Here is a 12,423-nt window from a genome sequence, read left to right on the forward strand (position 1 = left end):
GCAATCAGTTCAAAAGATTATCCTTTCCCATTGAATTGCCTTGGCACTATTGCCAAAATCAATTGGTTGCATTATTTTTTTATCTATTTCTAAAATCTCTGTTGGTCAATTTTATTTTCTCTACACCAACCACACTATCTTGACTACTGTGGCTTTAGGTTGTTGTTGTTGTTGTTTTTAAGTTTCCTAGTTTTAAATAAATAAACAAATAAAATTTTTAAAAGCTTTGTAGTTTTGAAATTAGGTAATATTTACTCCTCTATTTTTTTTCCCCCAAGTTGTTTTGGCTATGCTGCCTTTGCATTTCCACATAAATTTGAAAAAAATCAGCTTTATTACTTTCTATAAAAAACCTACTGGGATTTCAACTGAGTGTTTTATATCCGATCTTCTTGTTCTATCAGTTAATAGAGTATTGGTGAAATCTCTGACCGGATGATAGATTTATTTTTTTCTTCTTGCAGTTCTACCAGGTTTTGCTTCATACTGTTTGAGGCTTTGTTATTCATGCATAAACATTTTGATTGTCATATCTTCTTATGAATTGACCACTTTGTTATTATAAAGTAACACTCTTTATCCATGGTAATGTTTTTTACTTAGAAATCTATTTTGATACTAATATAATCATTCAAGGGTTTTGTTTTTTTTTTTAAATTAGTGTTAGCATGGCATATGCTTTCCATCCTTTTACTTTTGACCTATGTGTGTCTTTATATTTAAATTGTATTTTTTGTAGGCAGCATGTAGTTGGGTCTTGATTTTTTATCCAGTTGGGTAATCTTTGCCTTCTTATTGGAATGTTTGAACAATTACATTTTGTGGGATTATTGATACGGTTGGATTTAAATCTACCATCTTGCTATTTGTTTTCTATCAATCCATTTGTTTCCTTTCTCCTTTTTTTTCTACTTTCTTTTAGATTGAGTACTTTTTTATTATTCCATTTTAGCCATTGTATCTTATTAACTATAATTCTTTGTTTTGTATTATAGTAGTTTAGAATTTTAATATATGTCTTATCACAACCTCCTTCAAGTAAGATTATACTACTACATGTATAGTTAGTTGTAATGACTTAAAACAGCATTATCCCATTTCCCCTTTCAAGCCTTGGTGCTGTTATTGCATGGATTTTATTTGTGTATATATTACAAATTGCACAATACAATGCTATTATTTTGGTTCAAATAGTCACTTATCTTTCAAAGAAATTTAAAAGTAAGAAAAAACTTTTCAGTATTCACTCATATTTTTATCATTTCTGTTCTTCATTTCTTTGTGTAGATCTGGATTTCCATCTGATACCACTTTCTTTGTACATGAAGCATTTCCTTTAATATTGCTTGTAGTGCAGTCCTGCTGATTATGAATTACTTTATTTTTGTATGTCTAAAACAGTCTCTATTTCATCCTTCTTTTTGAAATTGATGTTCACTGGTTGTACAATTCTAGATCGACAGTTTTTCTTTCAGTACTTTAGAAATGATGGTCCACTGTAGTGCAAATCTACACTATAAGAATAACTATTGTTGGGGCACTTGGGTGGCTCAGTTAAGCACCTGTCTTTGGCTCAGTTCATGATTTTAGGGTCCTGGGATTGAGACCCACATTGGGCTCCAGGCATTGCACTCCAGAACCGCATTGGGCTCCCGGCTCAATGAGGAATCTGCTTTTCCTTATCCCTTGCTGCTTCTCCTTATCCCTTGCTGTTTGTGCTCACTCTCAAATAAATAAATAAAATCTTAAAAAAAAAAATGACTATTGTTATTGTTATTTTTGTCCCTCAGTATGTATCTTTTTCTCTCTACCTGCTTTTAACAGATTCTTTTTGTCACTGGATTGAGAAATTTGTTTGTGATATGCATTAGTGTTGTTTCCTTCATGTGTCTTGTGCTTGGGGTGTACAAGTTCCTTGGATCTGTGAGTTTACAATTTTCATCAGCTTTGGAAAATTCTTCAGCATTATTTCTTTAAACATTGTTTTTTTTCCTTCTTTCTTTTCTACCTCAGGAACTCCAGTTACATGCTACTACTTGAAACCAGGGGTCACTGATGCTGTGTTCATTTTCCCTTTCAGTGTATTTGTTTTCTGTGTTTTATTTCAGACACTTTCTGCTACTGTGTCATTATATTTTCCATGTTTTTATTTAACATGTTTAATCTTTGCCCTCTTGGACGTATGGACTGTTTTTACAATAACTGTTTTTATATCCTTGTTGACTAATTCTATAATCTGTGACATTTTTGATTTTGTTTTCATTGATTAATTTTTCTCCCCAGAAAGGGCTGTATTTTCTTGCTCCTTTGCATACTTAATAACGTTTCATGAGATGCTAGACATTTTGAATTTACATTGCTTGGTGCTGGATATTTTTATGTTTTTATAAGTGCTCTTGAGCTTTGTTCTGTGGAAATGATTTGATCTTTCAAGGCTTGCTTTTGTTAAGTGAAATCAGAACAGACTTTAGCTGAGGCATAATTTGGCCATACTACAGAGGAAATAGCCTTCTGAGTAGTACTCTACCAGATGCCTGTGAATTAGGAGATTTCCACTCTAAATGGTTGGACTATGGACTCTTCCAGGCCCTATGAGAGCTTTGAGGTTTATTCTCTTCAATTCTGTTGTGTGAGTTTTCCCCCACTTCAGGTGGTTTCCTCACATTGATGTGCTGGTTAGTATTCAGGTGAGCACTCCGGAGGGACCCTCTGAATATCTCTGAAGCCTCCCTCTCTGTGCAGCCCTTTCCTCCAGTATTCATCCTTGTGACTCTCTCTGTAGATACCTTCCCTTCCTGGAATTCCAGCTTCTTCTCCTCCACTTGGGGAGACTCCCAGGTTCTACCTGGGATCCTCTTCCTGAGCTGCTGTCTTGAGATTCTCTCCAGACAATAAGCTAGGACAATGGTAGAGCTCACCTAATCTGTTACTCTTCTATCAGGAATCATTGTCCTAAGCCAGCTAATATCCAATGTCTAAAATAGTTGTTTCATGTATTTTGCTTGGTATTTTAGTTATTGGATGTGGAGGGTCTAAAGTTTTACCCTACTTACAAACTAATACGTTTGATACCACAGTTTCATTGATGTTGGCAAAAGATAAGAGATTCCTAGGTCAGAGACAAAGGATTCTTTAGTCACAGCACAGTTAGACAGCATGAGCTTCCTGTTCTCATTACTTTCCTTTGCGTTGTCCCCCTGCCAAATTCCACAGTGTGGTGGGGAGCAGCACAGATGGATGCTGTACACACAGTAGATTTATGTTACATCTGACAAACCCTGTGCCCAAGCTTTCTCTGGAGAAGGGCATTATCTTTACTCTCCTGGTGAGAAAACAAGTTAACTTTCTGCCCTAGAGAATATACTATCTTTATATTCCAAGTTTGTTTGCTATCCAAACATTCTTGAAAAGATATTCTATAAAAAGCTGATATAGGATGTACAGAAAGTATAACTTATGTCATTACTATTTTTTTAGGATCAGTAAGAAAATCAAAATTGCCAAGCAATGAAAGTAAAATTGTGGCTTTGAATGAATGAACGAATGTTTTAGGAAGAATTTCAGAGATGAGGTAGTTCTTTATACTGTGAAACAGTAATGAACTCTTTTTCCAGTGGGAGAGGAACGTCTATGACTCTCTGCATATGCTGGGCTTCCCAGGGTGTGTGCTTTTCACTTTTCCTTGTTGTTTTTCAGAGGGTATTGTTCCCGGCCCCCCAACAGACCTCTTTGTCACAGAGGCTACCCGGAGCTATGTGGTGCTAAGTTGGAAGCCCCCTGGCCAGCGTGGCCATGAGGGCATTCTGTACTTTGTGGAAAAGGTAAGACCCTGGGATCAACATTATTACCTCAGGCCTCTTCTTAAAGATTTCTTTAAAGAAATAGAGATTAAATTTCCATTGTGTCCCGAACTCTTTAAACCCTTATAAACTATAAACAGTCTTCACCAAAAAATGTATATCACATGGAACTTTGCCTGAAAGTTCAGGGGGCTTCTAGATCCGTGGAGCTCACCCATAGACTTCTAAGAGGTCCACAGACCCCAAATTGTGACCCTTCTAAGCAGAGAAATGTTCCTGAAACTGTAGTTTGTTCATATGGCACTGTTTTCTAGACACTCCCTTTGTCTCCCTTCCTCTAGTAATGGCTTTTCATTTCCCTACAACTTGTCTTCTGCAGTCAGAAATGAACATTCATGAGGGTAGATGAGCCAGAGGAATAAAAATTATAGTACTTTCAGAATACCGTCAAATAGCTGGAGAGTTAGAGAAAGTCCTTACGTGCTGCCATGCACTTGGCTACTCCAGTGCCAGTACTACTCCAGTGTAGATAGTAATGTGGGATCGGGAATTACAAAACAGCATGAGACACTGGCTAGTGCTTTCCCTCAACTATCTTACAATTTTATTGTAATTATGTTAGAGAGGGCAGCATATAATGAAAGCCTAAAATGGGTGGAATGATGAGAATTATATGTGAATCCATCATTTACCTGTATTTGAGGGTAGCTGTAGTAAGTATTTCTACCCAGAAAATGGAGGGGAGCCACGACCTGGATAGGGTGTTATTTGTGGGAAGTGGCCAGTTGCAAGTGCAGACATGCAGAAGGAATGATGGCTAGGTAAGGCATCATTGCTCCAGGCAAAGGGCATTTGAAGAGAATTTGCTTAAAATGAGATTCCAAACCATTTGTTAAGAAAGTCTTGATTAAGATGTAATTGAAAAATGAAACAAAAGTAAGTTTATTTTATGTTATCTGTAAGAATGTTTACATTTTTATGACAGCCATGTACCATTTTATTTATTTATTTTTAACACACCATTTTTTTTTAGAACGAGTGAAACAATTGGCTGTACTTTTTTGTGCGTACTTTGTTTTTATAAAATTTTGTGATAGCACAATAAGTTATCATTTACTTGACATTTTACTTTCATAGCAAAATTGTAGAAAAGGTCTTTATTTGGCAAAATATCATGTAGCTTGGTTAGTTTTCCTAAGAGCTTTTCTCTTTCATCCTTACTGGTTTTCTGATCGTTCAGTTTCAGAACACCTACTAGGTCACCTTTCCTGGCAATTATTATAAGAGAATAGATATCGTAGATACATAAGTGTGTGCAAATATGCAAACATCTGCAAATCAGGTAACAACATAAAAGCAAAGATGACTATCTTTATGGCCTTTTAGTTATTTCAGATCATCAGAGAAAATTATACTAGCACTAAAAATGCTAGGGTCTGTGGTTTTCTTATTTTAATTAATAAATTTATTAATTTATTTCCTTGATAAAGCCATTTAGTTCATGTCTTTGAGGAGCATGCCTCACTTCTCCTGAACCCTAGCAAATTGGTAACAATAAATGGAGTATCTCTATAACATGCATATGGGCATCTTTCAAAAGAGTCTGATTTTACCAAAATAATATTTAAAGTCTTATTGGTATTAATTTGTATATTTTCTAGATGTTAGCCTCAAATTAAATATAACTTGAGTAGCATTCCTGATTTACATTTTTTTCCTATTTTTTTTTAATAGAGGACAAGACTAGAGTGGAAAATGTTTGTTTCCTGGTGTGCTTAATACATACCCTTCACTGAATCTTTTTGAAATGCTCCACAGGAAAAGAGTTCTGAATAAGCTCTGTGACAATAATTACCATCCTTCTGCAGTAATGACATAGTAACAACCTACCACTGAGGCATTTTCCTTAGATGAGTCAACTTTGGCTGCTGTTGAACATTTCCTCTGGTCATATAAACTCTAATTTCTCCAGGAAAATCTATAACTTCCCTAGACCTAAATGTATGTGAGGCTGTGATTAAAAAGTGTTAAAAGGGTTCTTCCACCAGTGAACCTATTAGTCTGGAATGGAGGGAACACTTATGAGTGCAGTGTGAGTATACAGGTCTCTCTAGGCACTGCTGACATATACGAAAGGCCCAAGATGTTGACATATTGGGGAAGCAGAGCATGCCCAGAGACTAGGGCACATTTACAGAAGAATTATCCAAACGTCAAACCATCCGACTCAGCTGAGTCTCAGGTTATTTCTGATTAAAAGCCACTTCTAACATGTTGACCTTTCTAAAGCGCAACATTTCACATGCTCTTGTCCTACAGCTCATTTTCCTCCCCAGAATGTTGATGCCCATGGGAATGCTGCTTCTTCAGTAACCCCCAAGCTTGCACCTCTTTATAGAACTTGTTTCCAGAAATTGCATGCACATATAGCACAAACTTGCCGGTATGGCTGCAGCTTATGCCCAGTTCTACCATGTTTGTGAGCCCTGGAATGGTTGACATTTAATAGAGGGCATTGATGGGGCATACAGTTTGTTCAGGGTCACACAGTTAGAGACATAGCTAGGATTTGAACCTGGGCAGTCTGGCTCAGTTTTCATATACTGTATCCAACTAGTACACATTGTTGCCTTTCAACCTTCCCAAGCCTGCCTTCTCTGGAAAACTGGGATACTCTCACAGTGCTACCCCCACAAATTCAGAGCATAGTTGAGAGGATTAAAAAGTTACAATGCCATAAAGCTCTTAGCATAGTGAAAAGGCAGCTATTATTTTTATTATGAAAGTATAAATGACTGATAATTGTTATATGTTCCCCAGGGGAGAATGTGTCAAAATGAGTCAAAGCCCTAAACTAAAGGATTAAAGGTCTGGGAGAATTTCATCCCTCAGTTAGCAGCAGATTGACTGTTGAGGGGGAATTTATCCTTTCTACCCTCCTACCCATAATGACATAATCGTGGAAGATTCTACAAAGGACTTTAGAGGTTACCTTGTCACATTTGCTTATTTTATGAATGATGAAATTGAGACCAAAGAATACTCGCGTGACTTTTCCAAGGTCACATATCTTGTTATTAACAAAGCTAAGACTGCAATGAATGCCTCCGGGTTCTTTGCACCATACCACATTGCCTCCATTTCAAGTCAATGAAGGTTATGCCAAGTGATATATCAGTATTCTTATAGTCCCAACAGTGTATGATCTTTTCAGCTGGTCACTGTATCATGAGGGTTGGATTTCTAGAAAAGTCTCTTGAAAATGTTTAAAAGTTCTGAAGCAAAATCACTTCTGCTAACCTTGGGGCAAAATTGAGGGTTCAAATAGGCAGGATAAAGGATTACTGAAGACTAGTGGGAGTTTTCTCACTATATTCTCTACCAAAGAGCAAATCGATACCACATCCTTTTAAGGATTTCAGAGTCACCCTAGATCATTTTAGTTCCGAGAAAAGAATTGCTTTAAATTTAGTTTTTCCCATTATTTATTCTAAAATATAGGGAAGGAAAAAAGAAACTCTAATTCAAAACAATTCATTCATTCATTCAGAAAAAAAAAATTGTTGATTATCTGCTATGTGCCAGATACAATTCTAGGCTCTGGGGTATAACAGGGAACAAGACAACTCCCTGAACTCATTTCATTGAGGAGATGACAAATAAATAACTTAATTTCAAATATAGATAACTGATTTTGAAAAAATAAAGCAGGGTAAGGGATAGAGAATGATGAGAAAGGAACAAAGAACTCTTTTACATTCTTTGATAGACTAGGCAGGGAGTGATCAAGAAGGCCTTTTTGAGGAAGTGGTATTTGAGTACAGACCAGAATGAGATTATGAAACAGTTTATATGAAACAGTTTATAACAATGAAACAGTTTATATGTTATTAAAATTAAAATGAAACAGTTTATAACAATGAAGATTTAAGGATTTTGTATAGTTTAAAATGAAACAGTTATAACTGTTTATTAAAATGAAACAGTTTATAACAATGAAGATTTAAGGATTTTGTATAGCATAATAAATCTGTTTACCTCACAAAGAATTAGAAAAGTATCTGATCCCAAACTGTCTTCAAAATAAAGTCTTTTATAAGTAGATCGATGATCTTAGTTAACAAGTCAGTGAAGTATTAAAGTAGCATATTTATCAAATAATCCAAAGCCATATTTGATTTAGAGAATCCTCTGGACTACAATGCTTCATTCCCAATTTCCTCCATATCTCTTCTCCAGTTCCACTCATAACAGGTAAGTAGTTTGTTGACTGATAAATAAGACTGCCAGATGCCTGGCTCAAAGTTCCCATCTATTCTTGCTGTGCTGTAAATGGGTCTCTCTGTTGGGTCTGCAGTGTGAAGCAGGAACAGAAAACTGGCAGCGGGTGAACACAGAGCTCCCTGTGAAGTCACCTCGCTTTGCTCTGTTCGACCTGGCTGAAGGGAAATCCTACCGTTTCCGTGTCCGCTGTTCTAACTCAGCAGGAGTTGGTGAGCCCTCAGAGGCAACGGAAGTGACAGTGGTAGGGGACAAACTTGGTGAGTAGAGAGTTTGGTTGAACAAAACTGATTGGAATTCAATTCAAGAAAAAAAAAAAATCCCAAAAGCAAGAATCTCATTAGAATGTACCCATCCAGAAATGAAAGTGGTAGCATCCTTCTTTCACATTATAAATTTAATTGATGACTATACCTGACTGATACATTTAAAAAATTATTATTATGAGCTATGAAATTATGAAAAGTAAACTTCTCCAGGAGTTTCAACAATATTGCTAATGTATTTTTTTTCTGGAGTATTTTCATTATGCCCGCAAAATAACATATTGATTTTTTAAATTTTCTACTTTAACAAATATAAAATAAAACAACTGTATGTTTGATATGATTACTTATATAGAATTTATATATGTATGTGTGTGTGTGTTCATATGTGATAAGACCAAATTTTTTGAAACCACCCTGAGTTTGATCATTATTTTCCTCCTTTGTCAGATATCCCCAAGCCCCCAGGCAAAATCATCCCAAGCAGAAATACAGACACATCAGTGGTAGTTTCATGGGAGGAATCCAAAGATGCTAAAGAGCTGGTCGGCTACTACATAGAGTCAAGCATTGTTGGCTCTGGCAAGTGGGAGCCTTGCAACAACAACCCTGTGAAGGGCCCACGGTAACCGCAATGTTGGGGTAGAGGGGTGCTGTGGGGAGCCTTCTGACTCTAGAGCAGGGAGGCTATGAAGAGGAAATGCACAGCAAATGAATCATTGAACACTACATCTAAAACTATATGTTGGTTAACTGAACATAATAAAAAATTAAAAATAAGAAATTAATTTTTAATTTAAAATAAAATTATGATCCCCCCCCCCAAAAAAAGAGAGAAAATGCAGCCATGGACCCATAGAGCAGCACAAACATCCAATGGAGTGAGTCTTTTTTTTTTTTAAACATTATACTTTTGGGCCACCTGGGTGGCTCAGTCGTTAAGCATTTGCCTTCAGCTCAGGTCATGATCCCAGCACCCTGGGATCTGCGGGAGGCCTGCTTCTCCCTCTCCCTCTCCAGTGGCTTGTGTTCCTTCCCTCTCTCGCTGTCTCTCTCTCTGTCAAATAAATAAATATAATCTTAAAAGAAAGTTATAAAAAAAAATAAAATGTTATACTTTAAATACCCAAATGAATTTAAAATTGAACATAATCTACTGCCATATATTTGGGAAAAAAAGGCCTACTTATGATCTTAAACACTTAGAAATGCATTAATGACAGCTATGATGAATTCATTTTATGTTATTTTTCTGATTCTTTTCCTTCATACCATTTGTCCTTTTACCCCTCTGTTCTGGTCTTTAATATTTGGTGTGATACTAAATTTCAAGGATCTAGTAGACTCTAGCTGACATAAAGTACCCAGGCATTTTATTTATTTAATTAATTTTTTAAGAGAAGGGTGTGGTAGAGGGGCAGGGGGAGAGGGAGACAGAGAATCGTAAGCAGGGTTCAGTCTCAAAAACCCTGAGATCATGACCGAGCTGGAATCAGGAGTTGGATGCTTAACCGATTGAACCACCTAGGCTCCCTTCCCCTAAGCATTTTAAGTGAACAGGAAAGAACTATCAGCATTTTACAAATTCTGAACATGGTTAAACTCAGTGCTAAGGACACAGTAACACCAACAGAGGGGCATTCAGAATACTTTGCAACTTCTTTATATCTGTTTCTAATCTGAAGAGAGTTATTTTTTTCTTGCTTTCAAATATTTTATCAACCAGCTATGCAGGTTGATGATGAATTCTGACCTGCAACCAAACTCTGAGATTCCTTTGATTTACAACTAATCTGAGAGGAGAATTCCACCCCCAAAATTGCCAAACAGGCTTGTTATTTTCTGGCATGACCACGTCAAACTCCAAGGACCCCCATAGGATGAGTTGTTTCTTTTGTAGAACAGGAGAATAGAGGCAAATCAATGAATGGGAGAAAGCAAGAGATTCATTTAGCTCATTTGTTCATTTCATTTTTACTGTGCATTCCCAGCCTTTTCCTGGGACCATATAGAAATATTTATAGAGGGTTAGGCAGGGTCTGCCTTTCCACAAACAGATAAGAACTTCTCAAGGACAGACACCATTTTTTATTCATCTCTGTGTCCACAATACCTAGCTTAGTGTCTGGAACACTGAAGTGCTCAATAAATATTTGCTGAACTGAGCTGACCTGAAGGATTGGCCTAATTTATGACTGCCTTCATTAAATAGTCCAACATTACTAATGGTGATAGAGTCATTAGCAGACCTGTTATTTCCTGGTTATAGTCTTCAGGATGGATTAAAATGTTAGAGTGATTCATGAAATAGCTACTTATAGCCATAATAGCTATTAAGGAGTAAGGTTGTTTTATGTGTAAAACTGCCCATGAATTCACACCTCATTATAGGATCCTTATATCTAAATGGTAATCTATATTTCATCTTATTTTCAGATTCTAGTGTAATTTCTCAAGTAATTATACCTCCCTGGCATGCAGGGAAGCAGGGACTACTAAGCCTCTATAACAAGGAGCAGCCAATGCCTTACAGTCACAAGTATATACCTGAAATAGCCATTAATAATATTAATACCACCTCCCTGATATGAGGAAGTGGAGATGCAACATGGGGGGTTAAGGGGGTAGGAAGAGAATAAGTGAAACAAGATGGGATTGGGAGGGAGACAAATCATAAGTGACTCGTAGTCTCACAAACTGAAGGTTGCTGGGGGGAGGGGGGTTGGGAGAAGGGGGTGGGGTTATGGATATTGGGAAGGGTATGTGATGGGGTGAGTGCTGTGAAGTGTGTAAACCTGGCGATTCACAGACCTGTACCCCTGGGGATAAAAATATATTATATGTTTATAAAAAATAAAAATAAAAAATAAATTAAAATTTTTTAAAAAAGGATATAAGCTCCTAAAAAAATAATATTAATACCACCTATTATTTACTAAATGCCTCTTATATGCCAGGCCCTGAAATAGGCACTTTAAAAGATTTTATTTATTTATTTGACAGAGAGAGAGAGATCACAAGTAGGCAGAGAGGCAGGCAGAGAGAGGAGGAAGCAGGCTCCCTGCTGAGCAGAGAGCCCGATGCGGGCCTCAATCCCAGGACCCTGAGATCATGACCTGAGCCAAAGGCAGAGGCTTTAACCCACTGAGCTACCCAGGCACCCTGAAATAGGCACTTTAAATACCTTTTCTGGCCAATCTTACACAAAAATTATTATGGAGGCATTATTATACCCATTTTACTGATGCACACCCCAAAGGCTCAGAAAAGTTAAAGTACTTATTCAGGGGAAAGCCAGGACTCTGCATTGTTTGATGGAGGGAGTTTAGAAAATTGCCCTAATTAGCTGCCTTCTTGTCTAATGCACAAACGGTACCTGATCTCTGTCCCTCTGCTTTCCTCCTTTTAGAAAATGAATGGTTTTTATAAAACCAGATCATTCAGTTAAGCTAAAACCATCTTGTCTAATTTCCCCCCTAGGAAAAATTTTTAAAACTTCCTTTCCTTTTAGATTTACTTGCCATGGATTGGCGACTGGTCAGAGTTATATCTTCCGGGTTAGAGCAGTGAATGCAGCTGGACTTAGCGAATATTCACAGGATTCAGAAGCGATTGAAGTTAAAGCTGCTATTGGTAAGTTCCTTAGGCATAACTTGGTAGATAAAAATGGATTTTTTATAAGTTATAAAGGAAGATACCATCCTCTCCGGTAATTGTCTAAAGCTTCTAGTACTGCTTGATGATTCCATCTCCAGATGATCATTTTCTCTGACTCCAGGTGACAGCTAACCTTCTGTAGCCGTCATTTTACAGATCTTCACCACTTATCCAGATTCTGTGTGCACCCATAGCCTTGTCATCTTCACAAGTCCGAGTTTCCTCAGATATGTCTCACTGTGTGAAACTCCATTCTAACTTCGTTCTCATGCTGGGAATGTGGAGGGCCATCCGGTTCCTTGAAGCGGTATATCACCCATAACACGGATCATTTTGTACCTAAAAGCCATTTCACCTGCAACAAAGCCTGGCTTGTTTTCACTAACTACACATTAACATGCTTTTTATAAACTCCTCTA

At 37.0% G+C, this 12,423-nt stretch overlaps 1 protein-coding gene across 1 annotated transcript in view; it reads left to right on the top strand.

The window, feature by feature from the left end:
• The window catches only part of LOC111142541 (myomesin 1), a 153,958-nt gene that overhangs the window by 84,285 nt on the left and 57,250 nt on the right, over positions 1 to 12,423 (top strand). Inside the window, exons 17-20 of the mRNA XM_022495800.1 lie at positions 3,697 to 3,821; positions 8,158 to 8,341; positions 8,798 to 8,972; positions 11,859 to 11,980. Of these exons, the coding sequence (XP_022351508.1) occupies positions 3,697 to 3,821; positions 8,158 to 8,341; positions 8,798 to 8,972; positions 11,859 to 11,980 (606 nt within the window). The remainder of the gene's footprint in view (positions 1 to 3,696; positions 3,822 to 8,157; positions 8,342 to 8,797; positions 8,973 to 11,858; positions 11,981 to 12,423) is intronic.

The sequence above is a fragment of the Enhydra lutris genome, unplaced genomic scaffold, assembly GCF_002288905.1.
Source record: "Enhydra lutris kenyoni isolate GAN:26980312 unplaced genomic scaffold, ASM228890v2 scaffoldscaffold8, whole genome shotgun sequence".
Taxonomy (NCBI): domain Eukaryota; kingdom Metazoa; phylum Chordata; class Mammalia; order Carnivora; family Mustelidae; genus Enhydra; species Enhydra lutris.